At 40.5% G+C, this 20457-nt stretch overlaps 1 protein-coding gene across 4 annotated transcripts in view; it reads left to right on the top strand.

Moving 5' to 3' along the window:
• MACROH2A1 (macroH2A.1 histone) overlaps nt 1–6418 on the top strand; it is a 36754-nt gene extending 30336 nt beyond the window's left edge. For all 4 annotated transcript variants that reach the window (XM_081937060.1, XM_081937058.1, XM_081937059.1 and 1 more), the window contains exons 7-9: nt 1788–1877; nt 2857–3031; nt 5736–6418. In XM_081937060.1, the coding sequence (XP_081793186.1) occupies nt 1788–1877; nt 2857–3031; nt 5736–5901 (431 nt within the window). In that variant the 3' untranslated portion in view covers nt 5902–6418. The remainder of the gene's footprint in view (nt 1–1787; nt 1878–2856; nt 3032–5735) is intronic.
• Nucleotides 6419–20457: the final 14039 nt, after the last annotated feature.

Raw genomic sequence — 20457 nt, 5'->3', positions numbered from 1 at the left:
TATGCAAAACACATGCCTTACCATATGACAGACAGTCCTCATTTCTATTTGCTGTTACTACTGCAAAAATTGTTTGAAACTCAAGAGCCTGTTTATTATTTATTTATTAAAAATTTTTTGCCACCCATCTCACCTGTAAGGTGACTCTGGAGTCATATCTGCTGATCTGGAGTTTCCTACCTGAGGTTCTGCAGTATAATTCCTGTGGAACAGAGAAGTAGTGCAAACAACCAACCAAAAAGGGTCAGGAGCCATAGCCTATGGACCGTAGACTAACATTTAATAGTTTAAAAATATGTAAGTCGTTTATATTCTTTTCATTCAATAACTTGATTTTGCTGCTCCAAGGTCAGTTTTCCAGGAGCTGAGGATGTGTGGCTCTCATCCAAGTTTGGCAAAGAAAACACTTGGGACCCTCCTTAATGGTAGAATGGGCCCATGATAGAAGGAAGGCAGGATATCAATGTATCATATCAGTGTTTTTCGAACTTTTCAGTTAACTTCCAGAATTCCCCAGCCAGCCAAAATAAAACCAATAAAGATTAGGCTGTGATATCAAGTAAAGAGTATAATAGATTCCCAGTAGTTCTAGATATCTGGCTTCAATATGTACTACCAAGTTAACAAGTATTTTTCAATGGGCATATAATATATGGACTTCCATTAGAAATTACAGCCTCCTCCCCTGTATCAGTTGAGTGAATTCATTTTGGAAATATTGTACTAAAGTACCAAAAGCCTGACCCTTCGCATGTTTACCTGGAAGTAAGCTTTGCTGAATTTGGCAAAGGTTGCAACCTGAGGCGTTGTTCCTACGTAATGTCACAAATTCTCTTGAAATAAGCCCTGCGTTACTTACTAGGTAAATATGTTTATGATTAGGCTGCAGAGACCAATTTACAAAGTTACTGCTTTAATCCAGAATTAATCCAACGTCACTGTCACTGTTTCTTTGCCTCGCTCCTTGTATAATCCTGGAACAAATGCAATGTGATTTGGGTGCTTCATTAGGAATGAACCTTTTCCAGCTACGTTCTATTTCCTCTGTATTAAAGTCAAAGCTGCAAAATAAGATCTAAACCAGTTCACGATGGACTGTCTTTGCCCAAACCTCAGCTCACAATGGAAATGATGCAGCTCCCTTCCTAACTCGAGCAGCATTTGTTACACTTCCGTAGCTGTAGTGAAGCAATTCAGTGGAGGTTGAATGAGGGTACCCTAGAGAATCTCCTTATTTCTGAGGCTCTTCCTCTTGGTTAAAGGTGGTTCAACAAGCTGGGCAGTTGTCAAGTAAAGCAGCCAGTTGCACTCACAAGACTGTTACACTCCCGGGGGCCACCTGTTGGGGTCAGGGATGAAGATGAGGTGAGTTTCATGTTCTTCTTATGGCAACTTTGTCTTTAAAGCAGTCTGTAACAGAAAGGGGGACCGTGACCTCCATGGGAAAGCGTTGGTACAACAGTCAAGTCTCATTGCATTGGCCCATTCTCCGGAAGGCATGTCTACTGTTGGTTCTATGGAAGCAGCAGCATGAAATGTTGCTGCCCTGCTGGTTGGCATTGCAAATTGCATCGGGATAAATCCCATGGGAGGGCGAATTTTTAAAAAGAGGGAAGATCAAGAGGGAATTGTTACTTATGGACCAGTCCTCAAAGGTTTAGATCTTACTTTGCAGTCCCCCCACCCCCACTCCCATTTTTTGTTCAGAGAAATCTGTGATATGTAGCCACCTAAAGTGATAAATGCTGTGTTGAATGTGGAACAGTCACCGCTCTGTTCTTGCACAGGGAGCACATTGGAGAAGCGGGGTGGAAAAGAATTCCTGGAAGCTGTTGTTGAACTTCGCAAAAAGAACGGCCCATTGGACACAGCAGGAGGTGCAGTTTAAATCCTTGGGAAATGGGGAACATTTTACCTATGTGTACCATAGATGGTAGTTCAGTTTAGCTTGGATTCTTTTAAATAGCCAGAATGTCCTCAGCATGTCATTGATGTGGAGTGTGTCAAAAAGACCTTCAGACCTGGGTTTATAAAAAGGCGTTAACACTACATTGAAAATAATAAAAATGAGAAAAATGGGGGAAAAGAAAATAAACTATGCATACATTCAATTTTCAATCACTACTAGCATATGCATTGATTCAAACTACTATATTTGTAAAGTTAAAAAGAATTAGAGGCATATACCATGTTTCCCAGTAAATAAGATAGGGTTATATTTTCTTTTGACCTTCCGAAATAAGCACTTGGCCTTATTTTCAGGAAGGTCTTCTTTTTTTTTTTGAAGTGCAGGAGGCGGTGAGTGTGGTCACCTCATTGCTGCTGCTGCGTTGCAATATTTTGGGGGAGGGCTTATTTTAGCGCATGCGCTCAAAAGCCCGATTGGGTTTATTATTCGGGGTGGTCTTATTTTCGGGAAAACAGGGTAATCCTACGCAAGTCAACTGCATGTGGAAGTATGAATGATTGAAGGAGTATAGAATCCTAGGTAATCAAAAATTAAAAACTAAGTAAGTAGTGCTTACTTATACAGCATTACCTATATGTTAATGGTCAGCATTATACCATTTGAGGGGGAAATCTGTGTGAATTTGTATTTCACAATTGATCTAACTCATGTGAATATGACTAAAGAGTATAAGTATAGGGCATATTCCCCCACCCTTCCCTAGCATCAAATTATAATTTAATGTTATGTCCAAATTTACCACCGGGCATAAATATAGTCACATTCAGTGTGTAGTATAGGTGATCACTGGAGTAAAGAACTATATGTATCTGCCATTGCTGAATTATACTGTTCCAATAGTATTTTCCAGAATGTTAAACACGCTCTTATTTTTTTTCCTCAACCAGCTGTTGTCAGTTCAGGACATGGATTGCCTGCAAAATTTGTCATCCACTGCAACAGCCCCAGTTGGGGTTCAGACAAATGTGACGAGTTGTTGGAAAAGACAGTGAAAAACTGCTTAGCACTGGCAGATGAAAAGAAGCTGAAGTCAATTGCATTTCCTTCCATTGGAAGTGGCAGGTAAACCTAGAATTCATCCAGTTTGCCCCCCAAATCTATATTCACACAACATGCCAGGCAATAAAGTGATTATTTTTTGTGACTTGGCAAAATTGTGGTTTGTAATCCAAGGATTGTATTTGAGCATGATAAATTACAACTATAAAATTCAGCAAACCATGATTTGTCAGTATGATCTCCGACGGTTCTGATTGCTTCTTATTGCTAACTACTCCTAACCATATTAAGCCACCATTTCCTTCCGTTGATTTAGGATGAAGTCCTTATAATTTCCAAACGTAGAGCTAAAATATACTTTTGTTTGCTATAAAACCTAAATCCATACAAATGTGCCATAGCTATGATGATCCCTTATAGTGGCTTCTTTATCTCAGTGAATGCAACGTTGCAAAATGATTAAACGCTTGCAGTTTATATGTTACAGTTTACTATACGCTACTCTTTAATATTGGCTTTTTGTTTCGCCATGCTTTTGAACGGCCACTTAGTGAGACAAATAGTTAAGCTGGGTGACTCAGCAGTGCCCTTTTTATCTTTAGCAGTGCAAACAATAACGATGCCATTCATTTCTGTCTACAATGTCTAATGAGGTCAGACCTATCACCTTGGTAACCTTTTAGCCATGGCTAGAATGATTAAATTTTAGGAAACGGTGCAGTTAGAAGAACCAATATTATGAAAAACATTTTTGCAGGTAAAATATCTATCAAACAATATTATAATGTTTCCTTGATGAATTCAGTTAATTTCTCTCCCTCTCTCTCTCTCTCTCTCTCTCTCTCTCTCCCCCCCCCTCTCTCTCTCCCCTGAAAGTGTTATATTTTAAGAAATTGTCCCAAATGACCAGGAAGAGGAATGTATTAAGATTTTAAATATTAATTACAGCATGAAAAACATGTTTACTATTTGATTAAGTTCTCTTGTGTGGGGCTGTGTATGTATATAGAGGGGAGTTTAAATGGTATTGAACTGGATTTACATTCCAAGTGAAAATGTGTCCCTTTAAAGAATAGCATACTCATCTTGTCAGTTCAGTTCAACAAATCTGAAGAATGGTAAATAAAAATCTTAAAACATAAAAATGTTTTTTAAGAGCAGCATTTTTCCCAGTCCCAACACATGTACACAGCTGTTCCAGGACAGACATCTGTCAACCAGACATTACTCGTTAAGTCTGTATAAACAGTTCTGTCCAATTTTATGGATAAAACATGAATTTACATGGAGTGATTCATTATAAGTGTATGTATTTCAAGAAAAGAGGGAAAGGGGGAGGAGGCACAATGGAACTATAATAGTTATGCCAGATGTTCTACAATGTCTAATTTCAGCAAAACCAAATTTGTAGGATGGCATTTTAAAAGTTTAAAGTTCTATATACTCTTCTCTAAAGCAATAAGTACTGTTGTTTAAATGTAGACTTCAATGTATCTTCAAAGTCCTTTTAAGCTTGCCTTTCTAACTATTCATATTGGAATTGCTCAAAAATCCCCTTTCTCCACTGCTTGTTTCTTAGGATTTGCAATCACTCCTTTAGTTAGGGATTTCCTGAAAATATGCAAAAACGTACCTGAGTTGTTTCCAACCATAAATTCAACATTACTGCAGCATAATGGCACACAACATTTTTAGGCCAAGAGGGTAAATGACATACTGTAGACTCTGTAACCCCCAAAATAAACCCAGCAAAATAATAACAATTTGTTTCAAATTAACACACATGTTCAATTTAACATGACATTAATTAACATTACTGTAACATGACATTACAGTTAATTAAAATTTAGTTTGGAATATTTTCCCCTTCTGTCACATTAAAGATTACAATTCTTTGAGAACATTTGGAGTAGGTTTGCAAGGGGGGGGGGGGTTTGATCATAAATTTCCAAGGATCCACTGATTATATATTGCTGCCTAAGTAGAATTAAGTCTAGGTTTTCCAAGGTTTTCCGTAGCTTATGTTTGGTTATTAGCAATGGCTGCTTTATAAGCCATGGTGGTTTAAGAAACAAGTCTACAAAGAGAAGATAGGTAGGAAAAGGCTGCCATTTGTATTGTCTCTGCTCTTCAGATAAGTGAAAAAAGAACCAGGATCTCCTTTATTTCCTTTTGAATCTCATCCCATATATTCCTCCTTCAAGCTTCTGTAAGATGCACAGCTCATGCCTCTGTGGGTGTCAGTGATTTCAGTGCAGGGAAAGCCTTCTCTGTGGGAGCGCCTTCCCTCTGGAATGAGCTGCCCCCGGAGCTTCGCATAATCCCCGACCTCCGGTCCTTCCGACGCGCCCTAAAAAGTTGGCTTTTCCAGCAAGCTGGCCTGGCCTGTTAATTTTAACTTATTTTAAATGTATTGCTTTTTTTTAATTCGGCTTGTTTTTTTGGATGTGGATTTAAACTTTTTCAACTTTTGGGATGTGTGTTTTTTAATGTTGTACGCCGCCCTGAGTCCTTTTGGAGAAGGGCGGCATATAAATCCAAATAAACCAAACCAAACATACTCCCAAGCATGGAGGTATAGGAATTCATTATAAACGTCATTATAAAATTCATTGATAGGGCCTTTGATACTAGGAAACTACATTTTGTTGCAAGCCTCATTAGGATTTTGTCACATTTTTGAAACATACAATGAGATATCTATGTCACTTTCAACTTTTATTAAACAAATTGTAATTATTTTTTCTCTCCAAAATTCTTTGAATAGGAATGGTTTCCCAAAGCAGACTGCAGCTCAGCTGATCCTGAAAGCCATTTCCAGCTATTTTGTATCAACAATGTCCTCTTCAATCAAGACAGTCTATTTTGTTCTCTTTGATAGTGAGAGTATAGGGATTTACGTGCAAGAAATGGCCAAGTTAGATGCCAACTAAGTCTAGAAAGCAAATGATACTTGCCTCTTTGTCCAGCTCCTCTCCTTAAATTCCTCATTGTAAAACAGAGAGCCCCTTATTTTGAATTTCATTCATCTAGGGAATAAAAGATGGGCTTTTTTTTTACTTTTAAAAATGTTTTATGTTGGCACTGATAGTTGACATTACTGCTGTTTAATGCACTGTATTCCAGGCATTGTCTGAATTTAGTGTAATCTAGAAGATTTTATAGTTTTATTTTAATGAATTATGGATTGATTGGAAAGTTGTTAGCAGTATATAGTCTTTTATTTGTGAAAGAAACCGGCAGATCCTATTTTGTAACAGTGTTGTGGTGCTTTTATCAGGTGGCATTCCTTTCTCATCTTTTTAAAGAAAGAAAACATGCCGCATATCTTAATTTGTGTTTATTTCATGTCTTAATGATGAATCCAAGGAGAAAAGTACCCCATTGCCCTTAATTATATTTGCAATTTGGAATTTGTGTGAATTGGTTTAGTAAAATGTTTGAAATGGTCTTGCTGTTGTCTGAATTAATGATTTGTAAGTGTTAGGTAAAAATGGGGGGGGGGAATGGTTCAGCGGTTAGAGATGCTGAGCTTGTCCGCTGGAAATATGACAGCCTGGGTTTGCGACCTGAGCACCACATGATGGAGTAATCTCCCATTACTTGCCCCAGCTCTTGCCCACCTAGCAGTTGGAAAGCATGCAAATGCAAGTAGATAAATAGGTATCACTTCGGTGTAAAAGTAACAGTGTTCTGTGCTCCTCGATGTATAGATATGCTGGCCACATCACTATTGAAATGTCTTCATCCAAAGATGGCTGGCTCACTCAGCTAAGAAACCGAGATGAGTGCTGCCCCCTAGAGTCAAACACAACTGGACAGGGGAAACTATCTTTATCTTTACCTAAAAATCTGTAGCAGTCTGTTTGCTGTTTGGATGCTCCCAAACAATGACTGAGTATGTCTTTGAAATACTCATATTAATTCTCATAGCTTATGGAAAGAATGGAGATTTGTGCCGAGTGATCACATTTTCAATCCTGCCAGGATATGGCCTGTGTGATACATTTGGAAAGGGCAAATGTTTTGATCATGTGATTATGGCCAGCATCTTGATTTCTTTCTCTCTCTCTTTCAGACACACACCCACACACACCACATATAAACACACAAAGTGATACCACTTTTCCTCTGTTTTTTTCTGTCTGTTGCTTCCTTAAGCTAGTGGAATTCTAAAGGAAGAGCCCATTAGATGAGATCCTGATTCCGAGACAAAGCAAAATAATTTGGATAAAGTGTCCATATAATCAAGAATCTTTCTCCCAAAATGATTGCCCAGTTGATTCTGGGATGTCAGTTGCAGAGTTAATAAACACGTTTTACGTGTCATGCAAGAATATCTACGGTAGTTCAATTCTTCTTTCCAACTTATGCAATAATTCTCTATAGCTTTTCAAATTTTACACTTGTAATAGTGGTACCCTATTATTTGTCCCTAAGATCCGATATTCTCCCAAATAAAGCATTTGTTTTTATTATTACAAAATTATAGCCTATTATTCATAATGTTCGCAATGTTATTGATCTTAACAATATATTAACAATTAAAACCATTCAGTGGGCCTGGACTTATTTGAATCGTGCATATTCTAAACTTCAACAAAATCAATAAAAACAAGATAGAATGGAATCCTGCCTTTCCAGATGCCTAATTGGAGCTCCTGTTCAAGTCAGTGGAGCTGTTTAAAAACTGGATCAGAACTGGAGATCCATGACTCACGTAACCTTTAGCTAACCTAGCCATTTAGGTTTAATGACAAGATACAAAGTGCCATTGTTTTGACAACAAAACTCTAATGCTCAGAGTAGGCCAGATTCTCTTACCTCTCAAAAATAATTCTTAACCATTTATTTATGTATTCATTTATTAATTCATTTATTATTTATTTATTTATCAAATTTATATGGCACTGGGCTGTGTACAACAATTCAATAATCCAATAAATCAATTTCTATTAATGTAAAACAATCTTTACTTAAAAACCATTATATAATAATACTTGTTTGAAAAACTATGAAAGCAGAACTAAAAAAGAGTTGAAGGGGTGCTAATGATAATACAATACAATACAATACAATAGAAGAGTAGGAAGGGACCTTGGAGGTCTTCTAGTCCAACCCCCTGCCTAACCCTATACCGTTTCAGACAAATGGCTATCCAACATCTTCTTAAAGACTTCCAGTGTTGGGGAATTCACAACTTCTGGAGGCAAGCTGATAATGGAGCCACCTCACGTGTTGACTCATTCCTTGGCCATAATTGGGTCTTACTGGCTTTTAAATTGCCTCTTAAATTGCCTGCTAATTTTGGCTATATTACACTATTGTGAAAGTTCCCATGTAATATAATAGTTCATCAAATTAATTGAGATTTTAATTTTATATCCCTCTTTTTACTACAATCAAAATGTCATTATATGTTAAAATATATTTGAAAGTAGAGGATTATTTAACAAATAATAATAATTTGCTAGCATAAGCTGCTATATATCTACTTGTATTTGATCCTCTAAAGCCCACTAGATGTCAGTAGAGGGATTGTAAAAATCTGGAAAATATCAATTACTGCTTTGGAATATTTCATATAAGAGGCCAAATTTAGTTTGTCAGTAGCTTTCAGATGAACGTTATATTTGCAATCTTCCAAACACAAATGGAGAATTAAATGTCTTATATGCTATTTGCGAAGAAAATGCTGTGGGTGTTAGAATTTGAAACCATAATATTGGGTGTCAGAATTGTGAAATAACTGGATGCCGTCTTACATCATTTTTAGCCAGTAAATGAAAAGCAAATGTTCTCCCTTCAGCCCAGCCTCATTGTACAATTCAAACACAATAAAGAATAAAATATAGTTTATAATATCCCGCAACCTGAATACATTCTTGATACATATGTGTATTTCTACAGTTACAAGGACCGCGAGGATATTGAGAACTCTCAAATGGTTTTGAAACAGGCATTTGGCACATATTGTAGGTTAAAAATGCCTACAATGTATATCCTGATACTTGTATGGAGTTCCATCTTTGACAGAAAAATACATGTGCTATTTCTCTCATGCACACCAATAACCTAATACAGTTGAGTCAAAACTTATATATAACTAAAGGGGAGAGTCTAACTCTCAGGAGTGGGCTTCCACCAGTTTGCACCAATACTTGTCTTTAGGGATCACAAACACAACCAATGCTGTGGGGCTAACATTAGAAACAGTAGAAACTCAGGGGTTACCTCCTCCTTTTCACCATTTGTAAACGTAGCTTGTCAGTCAGCTTCAACTCACTGCTTTGACTTTGTACATTGTCCCTCCCAAAAAAAAGTGAGATGAGGGGCTATATAAATTTACCAAACAAATGAATAAATAATACTCAAAACCAAAGTGTACTTATTTTTGGCCACTCCCATTTTTAACCAGTACTCTTTTTCAGATAAAACGGGGCCACTGGAAAAGAAATCAAGATGTTACCACAGTTTCTGTTGGAGACCAGACTCAGATGGAGCTTTGTAGTGTAGAAGAATGACAGTTCACAGAAACACCCAGGGCCACCTAGTTGAAAGAATTTGCAAAATGCTCAAGAGAATTGCCTTACACAAGGCGGACAGAGTTTAGATTTGTTTATGACCTCTCTTGTGGGAATTAATAAAGGATGGCTTTCTTACCGCCTATTAGCTGGAAAGACTAATGGATGCAGCATAATTCTCATACTATATGCCACCATAAAAAAAGGAGATGAAAACTTTCCCCTGCAAATGTTACTAAGGAGAGGCGTTTGTCTTAATGAGGTTGGAAATGAGATGCTGAGTCAGATTGATATTGGTTGGATCTAATAAAAATAAGCCTTGTTTTCTTGGATTGTATTCAATCTTACTAGTGGAAAAGTACATGAGGTAAGAATTATCTGCTAGTGTTTGCACAAACACTAGAAGCCCAAGTGGCCCAGGCCACGCCTAGCCCAATGAATGAGTGAGTAATGAAGTAGTTTGTGCATGTAAAATGAAAGTATTGGGACTTAACAACTACACAAGGATAACAAACTTTTCATAAGATCTAAGAGCTTTGTGGTTGCTGGATTATTCTGTTGATTTACACTCTCAAAAGAAAGGTTGGTGTTGTTTTTACATGCTTTATTGGTCATGGTAAAAAGTTCAGGATGTTTTTTCACATAACCCATCTTCCAATGGGTTATATGCAACATACTAATAACATACAAAGCCATTCCAACATTTATGGCTTGGGTTGACAACATTACCTCCAACAAATACACATACAAATATTTTGAATGCTGTTTACTCTACACTTTCTCTTCTCACTGCCCCATGCGAGGCAGGAGGCCCAAGAAAAAGCATCTGTTCTGTGCACATAGCCTTCCATAACGGAGCCCTTCCTGGGGAGCAAAGCATGGCTTGGACGAACTGATCTGTCCCAAAGGCGAGCTCCAGAGCAGTGGTGGCGGAAGACAGAAGGTGAGTTCCAGAGCGGCAGCAGTGGAAGGTGGTGGTGGAAGGCAAAAGGTGAGCTCTAGAGTGGTGGCAGTGGCGGCACTCCAGGAGGGTGGGCAGATGTCCCAGGGCTGCCTGTGTGCACCCCAGTGGAGCAACAGTATCGGCCCCAGTGTGGCATCTCCCCTGAGAGATGCCCACCCACCTGCAGCATCCCCCCATGGAGGATGTGGGAACTGAGGCAGAGGGCTAAGGCGAGTGGGTGACAGTAGCCCGGAAGCCCTGCAGAAGCCAAGCGCGCCAGGCCCAAAGAACAAGTGAATCTCACCGTGTCTGCCCAAGGCGGCTCTTCGGCCAAGTGCAGCAGGTCTCTCTGCACCGCCATCAGTGTCAGCCTTACTTTTCAGAGCTTCCAAGTGCTTCCACTGGCCTTCAGATCCCAATGGGGCCAGCACACAGCTCCCCACAAAGGTAAGGCTGACAGAAGGCAGCCCTCAGGGGAGACATCACTCTTGGGCAGATGACCTGGGGCCACCGCTGCTCCACTGTGGTGTGCATGTGCAGCCCCAGGACATTCATCCGTCCACCCGGAGTGCTGCCACCACCAAGTGCTTGCCCCATTGGGATCTGAAGGGCAGGGCACTCAGGCCGGCAGAGGTGCATGGAAAGTCGAGCTCCTCGAGGCCTTTGGGACAGATCAGGTCATCCAAGGCTTTGGTCTCCTGGAAGGGCTCCATTATGGAGTGCTGTGTGCCCAGACCAAGTGCTTTGTCTCGGGCCTTGAGAAGTGATAGGAGGCATAGGGAGAGAAACTATTGGAGCAGAGGGATAGGGGGTGGCGGGAGAAACAAGAGGCTTTGGAGATGATCACCTTTCCCAGCCCCACTTACCTCTGTCGCAAGGCTTCTGCTGCTGGAACGGGCGGGAGCAGGCTAAAGCAGCTGTCTGAGTCTATTCTAGGCAAGTGAGGAGGAGCGGAGATCAGCGAAGGAAGGCAGTTGAAGCAGAGAGCTTGGCTGTGGTAGCTGCAGAGGATGGCAGGCAATCTGGCTGGGTCACATGGGAGGAAGCTAGGCCGGGGTTTGGGCCTTGCTTGCAGGCTCACCCAGGCAGATCAGGGCCACTCAGCTGGGCCACAGGGAGAGCACCACGTGGGATGCAGCCATGGTGGAAAGCAGGCAAGCTGGCTGGGCCACGTGGGAGGCAGCTAGGCTGGGATTCGGGCCTTGCTCGCAGGCTCACCCAGGCAGATCAGGGCTGCTCAGCTGGGCTGTGGGAAGAGTGCTATGTAGGATGCAGCCGCGGTGAAGACAGGCAAGCTGGCTGGCCCGCAGAGACCGTGTGGTCGAGGCAAATGAGGCAGCCAGACAGCCAGACAGCAAGCCGGCAAGATGAGGAGTAACAGGGTGGAGTGCGTGACTCCAGCCAGTGGTGGGATTTGCCGGTTTGCCAAACTGCACAAAATCTTAACAACTGGTTCACCTGAACAGGTCTAAACTGGCTGAAGCCCACCTCTGCTTTAGCTCCATTCAGGCATTGCCTCTGCATGATCAAATGTCCCAGATGTTGGATTGAATATCCAGAAGCTATGCCTTAACAGGCGACAGTATTTTTCCCAGTAAGCGGAGTTATCAATATCCACTGATATACTCAGCTGCTTGAGTAGGAGAATGTGGTTTTGTGAAGAACAAAGAAGACAATAGGATTTCCTTCTATGAAATTATGGGCAAAATCAAAGAGTCTTTTTGTAGAACCAGAATACACATGAAAATACACATGAAATACAGACAACAATGCATTGATCCTTCAAATCCTATTCATAGAATGTATTATGTTATGACAAAGGGAAACCAGCTATTGGAATTCTTTTCCTACAATTCTAAAATTAAAACATTACATTGCACTTTTTCTCCCTTTGGGGATTACAAAGTGCATTCCTGAATAAGAATTGGATAAAACTGATTAATTCACAATTTTGTGGATTCTAGTAAGGCCACTACTTGCATCCTGTAACTGTCTGGTTTTTTTTTTTAAGCTAACGCACCATTATAACAAAAGTCACAGTAAATTCACAGCTTTATCTGGCTATTTTCCTTGTAAGATCATGACAAGGCAAATTATTCTTTCTCATATACTGGGAACTGAATGAGCATTTTCTGGGTGTTTAGTGAGATCTAGCAGAACTCCCTTATGTCCGTAGAATTTGAAGATAATGTACTCTACAGGGCCAAATTAACTGATGCCATAAGCACAGCTCAACTATGAAACCCTTCACTCTTTCCATTGCTTGACTGACAGGATATTAAAACCCAGTAAAACTAAATGCAACAATGAAAATTAACAGAATGATAGTTGTGGTTCCCCTCTTCCATTGGTGCCCTAAACATTAAACCTTTGCTTAATGGTTCATCTGAGGCTGGTCCTCTATAAAAGTGCGTTGGCCTTGCTGAGGACACCGAATAAGCCAACTAGGGCTTAAGTACACACAGAAGACATGTGATAGATTCAGCAGAACCAAGGCACTAGAGATTTTATTTGCACAAACAGTACAGTCAATCAATCAATCTTTATTGATTAGCCCTTGGGCCATATCAAAGTACTAAGTTCCAGAGATAAAAACTACAGTTTAAAATGAGATTGAAATAAACCACAATTTAAAATGTAAACGGAATAAAATACAATTTAAAATATAATCAAAATAGAGTGCAATAATTTAAATTACAAATTAAATATGCTTAAAATTATACTACAATGTCACCCGTACGTCTACCCCGTCAAGTGGTCTTTCCTACAATCTACCGCGTTCTGCTGCACCAACTTTGTCCTTGTTTCCATCAACTTTACAGTAAATTTGGCAATCCATTTCACCAACTGCAAATTAGTACCTAGCAAACAATGTTGCAAAAAGCGCTCTTTGGTATAAAAGATCCTACCCAACTGGTGTTCCCTCAAATCTGAGTACAGAGGGCAATCAAAAATTACGTGGGATATTGTTTCGACTTCCCCCGTCCCACATAAACAGACTCTTTCACTTGCAGGGATCCCCTTATACCTGCCCCAAAGCATGTTTGTTTGAAGTTAGTCCAATCTCAAATTGGAAAAAAATCTCCTTATGACAGGAGATAAAGGCGAAGTTAAATATTTTTCTATTTTAAAAATTTGTTTGTTTACTGGTAGCCAGGGGCAAACCTTTTGCTGCTGTCACTTGTGCAATGTCTGATTGTGCACTTATGTCGAAAAATCTCTGTGCAATCCAAGATCTGATCTGCCTAAGATCGTGTTGCTGCCAGTTTAAAGGAATACCAAAGCTTGATACCTGCTTCAAAATTCTTGATAACCAATTATTTTTATTACTTGAGCTAATCTGCTCCATTAGCGCTATCTTTACTAACCTCCCTTCCTCCATCTCTTAGCCAGTCTTCAACATGGCCCTTGTACCAATCGCATGTACTCCCAATTCTGCCCTCACTACGCATGCTGGAGTTCCAGGGGACACAGTCAGGATTCTCCTCAAGAACTTATTTTGAGGGATTTCCAACCCAAGTAACTTAACTAACCTCTATATTTTTGCCCCAAAGGTAAGTATTGGTTCAATTTTCGCCTGAAAGACCTTTAACACTGGAGTTAATGAACACTGGGCCGTCCGAGCCAGAGCCTTCTGAGCTCCAGCTTTTACATGTTTATCCCATTTACCATTTGTCTGGAATACTATCCCTAAGTAGGTAAATGACTGAACTTGTTCTATTCTTCTGCCATTTAAAATCCATCTCCTCATCTTTTGTTGCCTGCTAAATATCACTACCTTTGATTTCTCTACGTTAATTATCAAGCGATTCTTTATGCAATATGCTGCCAACCTCCCAAGTAACCTTCGTAGCCCCACCTGTGAGGCCGACATCAAAATTATATCATCAGCATATAACAAGCAATTTACCTGTCTTGCTCCTATACTAGGCCCATGGAGTGATATGTCTTCCAAACATTTTGGCAAGTCGTTTAAGTATAAATTGAAAAGTGTTGGAGCTAAAATGCAACCTTGTCTTACGCCCTTATTTATTGGGATTGCATTTGTTACTGATCCTGTCCTGTTCACTCGAACTCTAACCTGGGTTTCCATGTATAACAATCTAATTAAAAAATATAAATCTTTTCTATTCCCATGGTCTCTAATTTATCCCATAATATTTGTCTTTTAATTGTATTGAAGGCAACCTTTAGGTCTATAAATGCCACACACAGTGGTTTTTTTCCAAAACTTAAACTTTGTTATTAGATGGTCCAATACAAAACAATTGTCCATAGTAGATCTTCCGTTCCTGAAGCCTGTCTGTTCTTCAGCTAGAATGTTATCTCTCTTTATCCAATCTTCTAATTTAAGCAGTAAATACTTAGCATAAATTTTTGCTGAAATATCGATTAAAGTAATTAACCGGAAATTATCTGTGTTATCTCTAGAGCCTTTTTTATGTAGTGGAATAATTATTGATGTGCGCCAGTTATCAGGAATTTGCCCTGTTCTATTAATAAAAGTAAAGAGACCCGCCAGGACAGGCACCCGCCAGGTTATGTTTTCTTTAAATAACGATGCCGGGAGCGCATCCTGTCCTGGAACTTTGTTTGACTTCAGGGAAGAGATTAAACGCCTCACCTCCATGATTGACACTTCTGCCCATTGGGGTAAGGCTTCATATCCCTGTTTCAGGCTAAGAGATGATATTACATTATCAGCACTTTCTGCTACTGCTGGAGTGGCCAACAGTACAAACAGTACAGAATAAGTTATCATTCGGGAAGACAGATGTTATTCAAGCCTTTATCTATGATCAGCTGAGATCTTAAGTAAAGTCCAAGTAATAGTAATAGTGCTTAGACGTATATACTGCTTGATAATGCTTTACAGCCTTCTCTAAGCAGTTTTAAAGAGTTAGCATATTGCCCCCAACAATCTGGGTCCTCATTTTGCTAACCTCGGAAGGATGGAAGGCTAAGTCAACCTTGAGCCTGGTGAGATTCAATCTGCCAAACTACTGGGAGCCAGTGATCAGCAGAAGCAGCTTGCAGTACTGCACTCTAACCACTGCACCACCGTGGCTCATAATGTTTCATCTTGGCTGTTATTGCCATCTAGATGAAAAAGGCCTTGGCCCTTTCTAAGTTCAGATTCCTGAAAAACTTCAGAAAAAATATGGATACACTTGCCTTAGCAATCAGATAATGGGAAGACTGCACACTAAAGTTGCAGGATAGAAGAGATGAAGATATTTTGAATTGCTGGATAAAAATAATTAGTTCAAACAAGCAAACCTGTATTGGGAGTCCCATACTACACCAGTGCTTTGTATTCAGGCATTTGGACTACATGTTTACACTGAGCATCTCACTTGTTTGCCTTTTTGTGTGCGTCTGAAATGAATTTCTGTTAAAGCAGGAAAAGGACAAAGATTTGTTTCTTGACAACCAGACTATACACTATTAGGTATTCAGGTTCTTGGAAAAAAATACTTCTCTTTAATTTGATTTTCTGCGAAAAGGACTTTGTAGGAACAGAGAGAAACAGGTTTAAGATAAAGGATTTTGTTATACTGATTCTTAGACACCTCTAAGTTGTTTTTCATTGTCCCAAGTGGGGAAAAAACTTCTCATTTGTTCTTAAGCGTATCATTATTTTTTTCATGATACTATCAGAGGTGGGTTTGGCCCGGATCGGTTGAACCAGTAGTAGCGGCAGCGGGAGGCTCTGCCCGCCCACCCCCGGATGCTTCTGCACATGTACAGAAGCGCCACAAGTGCGCGTGAGCACTCCCAAACTGGTAGTAAAAAAATTGGCAACCCACCACTGGATACTATGTCAATATATGTCAATATATGTCAATATATGTCAATATATGTCAATATATGTCAATATATGTCAATATATGTCAATATATGTCAATATATGTCAATATATGTCAATATATGTGGTTGTGCTTTTTCAAGCTCTTTTACTACCTTATTTATCTTCGTATGAAACCTACTTCATCAATATGAACCTTTGCATACAATTTATATATGTGTGTTTGTCTGTATACACACTCATATATATGCAAATTCTGTAATTTTCATTCTCATGTATAGTTTTGGATAAATATATTGAGACTTGGCATTTAAAGAATTTAATAGGTAGCATAGGCAAATATTAAGTGAATTTGTAACTTGTTGACAATATCAAAGTCAGAAAGCAAACTTGAGAAATATGCTGGAATAGCTAAATTAATGGTCTGACTAAATTTAAGCAAGCAGAGCTTCCTGATATATTACATATCACCCAACAAATCAATTTCAAACATTTAGATTATGGTTTTTATGGAAGAAATATTCAATGTAAAGGTAAAGCAATTTTAACCTTTATGAATATTTGATATAATCACCAGTCAAGCAGAGTAGAATGTAATTTAGAATTTAAATTGGTTTTTATTGATTCTTCTTTACCATTTATTCATTTTTTTTTTCTTTTCAACAAGGCCATGTGCACTCCCTGGACTTGTTTTGATGAGCGCAAGGTGACTGACAGTAGTTTGCGCTGGCTGCGCCCACTCAAACTATTGTCAGTCTCCCCGTGTTCAGCAAAGCAAGCCAGTCCTAGCCACTTGCACCTGAAGTGAACCCCCAAAGCCCCCGCCGTCACTAGAATAACTGCTGCCGCCTCCTCCTCCTCCTCCAACAGCACCACATTTGCTGTCCAATGCTGTGGCTGGGGTGAAGCCACCAAAGCTCCCGCTGGTGCCCCTGCCCGTGGCAGTGGCGCCTCCCTCTCCGCTCGGAGCACCTGACCTGGGCCCCACGTTACCCCTGCCCCCTCCTCCTTCCCCATGCTTTTGAGGAGCCATGAGGCCACGGGAGCTAGTAGGAAGGGGGCGGGGGGGTGGCGGGAGCAGGAAAAAAAGGCCTCATGGCTTCTCAAAAGCACGGCGGAGGAGGAGGCGGTGGCAGGGGTAACGTGGGGCCCAGCTCAGGTGCTCCGAGCAGAGGGGGAGGTGCCGCCACTGCTGCCACAGGCGGAGGCACCAGCAGGAGCTTTGGCAGCTTCACCTCAGCCACAGTACTGGGCAGCAAATGTGGTGGTGCTGTTGGAGGAGGAGGAGGAGGAGGAGGCGGCGGCAGCAGTTATTCTAGTGGCAGTGGGGGCTTTGGGGGTTCACTTCAGCCATAGCACCAGGCAGCAAATGTGGTGGTGCTGTTGGAGGAGGAGGAGGAGGAGGAGGAGGCAGCAGTGATACTGATATTATATAACACTTTTAATTAAGAGGGTACCTTGAATAAACATAACTGAGTTTCAAATAATACTGATTTAGTTATTGTCTTAGGTGACATCTGTGAAAAAATGCAGGTGCTCAGGCATGAAAATGTGCCACTCAAACACTATACTTTTCTGGTCACACTGAAAAAGAATTAGAGGGAACATTGGGGCCCACCCACCTGCCCGCTTTCCTTACCTGGATTTGACCAAACCAGGCCATTTGCACATGCGCACGGAGTGTACTGTGCCTGAGCAATGCTCTACTGAGCAGCTGGAGAATCACGGGTGGTGGGTGCACATGCATGCACAGCCCACGTGAACGTGGTGGACACCCGGCCCTATCGCAGCATACTAGTTGCGACAGGATCCAGAACCCTCCACTGGTTGGAAGTGACCTTGGAGGTCTTCTAGTCCAACCCCCTGTCTAGGCAGGAAACCCTACACCACTTCAGACAAATGGTTATCCAACATCTTCTTAAAAACTTCCAGTGTTGGGACATTCACAACTTCTGGAGACAAGCTGTTCCACTGATTAATTTTTCTAACTGTCAGGAAGTTTGTCCTCAGTTCCAAGTTGCTTCTCTCCTTGATTAGTTTTCCCCCTTCGTTTCTTGTTCTACCCTCAGGTGCCTTGGAGAATAGTTTGACTCCCTCTTCTTTGTGGCAATCCCTGAGATATTGGGACACTGATATCATGTCACCGCTAGTCTTTCTTTTCATTAAACTAGACATACCCAGTTCCTGCAACCGTTCTTCATATGTTTTAGTCTCCAGTCCCCTAATCATTTTGTTGCTCTTCTCTGCACTCTTTCTAGAGTCTCCACATCTTTTTTTACATCATGGCTACCAAAACTGAATGCAGCGTGGCTTTACCAAAGCATCATAAAGTGGTATATTATTCTAGGTTTTGTCCTAATATTTTATATTAAGTTGGGATAGGAAATTTTCTGCATTGGTTCTATATAATTTGATCACTTTATTGGATAATTTGGATGCTGATCAATCATTTCTACCCCAGCCTTAAAGAGGAAATTTCAAAATTCATATATTATGGTGAATTCCTTGAAAACATCCAGCTGAATCAAGGCAGGGTTAATGCCATATAAGTGGTTAACCTTCTCTGCTATTTTCATTTCAATCTGTCCAAACTGAAAGAAGCCTTCATCGCTTCCCCAGTGTAGATCACAGTTTATTTTTCTTTTTTCAGGTTAAATCGTGAAACTTAACACAATTTGGATAGAATCAGTTTGCTGCTGAATCAGAACCTCATACTGAATCATTCCCTTTTTAATCATGTCACATCAAGATCTGCAGCGTAGGCAAAAAAAGTCAACTTGACAGAGGTTATGATTGCAGCCCTGCCCTTTCGTATGTGTGTGTAACATCAGAACACACAGGAGAAGGAGTTGCTCAGTCCCATCCACAATCTTGCTTTTTGTGAATGCCCCATTCCTCCTTTAAGGCCATTGCTATACTCCTCTATAATACTGTATTTTGCAATTCAGTGAATAAAAGTATCAATGTTATGTAACTCTATGAAATGTCTAGTTCACAGTACAGGTTTATCACTGAATAACAGTGGTGGATTCCTACCGGTTCGGACCAGTTTGGGTGAACCAGTAGTGGATCGCTGGAACTGGCAGTGATCCAGGACTGCCATGCCCCCGAATCAGTTCGCCGGGTACCATCATAGGCAGTGACGTGTGGTGAGATTTATGGCTGGTGAAGCTGGTGACGACATCAGGAAGGCGGGGAATGGGACCACATGTGCAGGAGGCTGAGGCAGCCTCAGCCTTCTGCACACGGGGTCCCATTCCCCGCCTTCCTGAGTCAACATGAAGGGATTGCAGAGCGCACTCCGCGGTCCCACGGAGCGCATTCCGCAGTCCCGTGGCTCGCGCTCCACGGTCCCCTTCATGCATTTATAGAATACTCATTTATTGAATGGTGTAAAAATAACAACATTGAATCCATGAGATAGTAATATAATATTTTCGTAAATAAAAGTTATAATGAAAAGAGTAACACTGTTTTAATTTCTTGCAAATATCCTCAATCTCTGTCTAATAATTTTGATTTTGCAGAGCCCTGATAGGGTCTTGAAGGGTGAGCATGGGTTTTTGGACCACTCTTTAAGAAGACCGATCTGATGATTTAGACAAGGAAGTGCTTAAGAATATCTGTGGATGGAGGGAATGGCCACCGAAGCACTAGAACTACTATCATCTGAAGATGGCCTAAGGTGAAAAGAGACACAGTCCTATCTTAACAGGTTGGGAAGTAGCAATCTTACTGCTCGTGCAAAATTAGAGGCTGGCTCTTTTAGATAAATGAAATTTTCCGGTTGGTAAATGTCAGGAACCCTGTGAATTTCAAGCCATCACAGTCTTGATAATCTGCTGAATTTGGCTCAGCCTACTTTGCCTTATGGGGATAAGTCATCAACAAGCTCTGCAACATGAATTCATTATACTGCAGAACTTAATTGCTTCAATGAGCGTAAAGCGTGTCCTTCTTTTGTGTTTCAGAGTTGCACGTTGACAAGACCTACTTGATATGAATGATATCATTTTAGTCTGGATATTAGTTACATTCAAGTATCAGTCTTCCCCTCTGCCTAACTAGCCTTATACTTCATTCTGTATGTCCTTTGCAGGCAGCCTTAATACCTAAATCTGGAACTGCAACTCAGAAGCAACAGCAGCATAATTGATAGGCCTGAAGAGTGCAGGTAAGTAGAAGGATTGTATTTACATCCCTGCTCTGAACT

Source organism: Natrix helvetica, assembly GCF_964273705.1.
Source record: "Natrix helvetica genome assembly, chromosome: 1".
Classification (NCBI taxonomy): domain Eukaryota; kingdom Metazoa; phylum Chordata; class Lepidosauria; order Squamata; family Natricidae; genus Natrix; species Natrix helvetica.
This window is presented reverse-complemented; position numbering and strand designations above follow the sequence as displayed.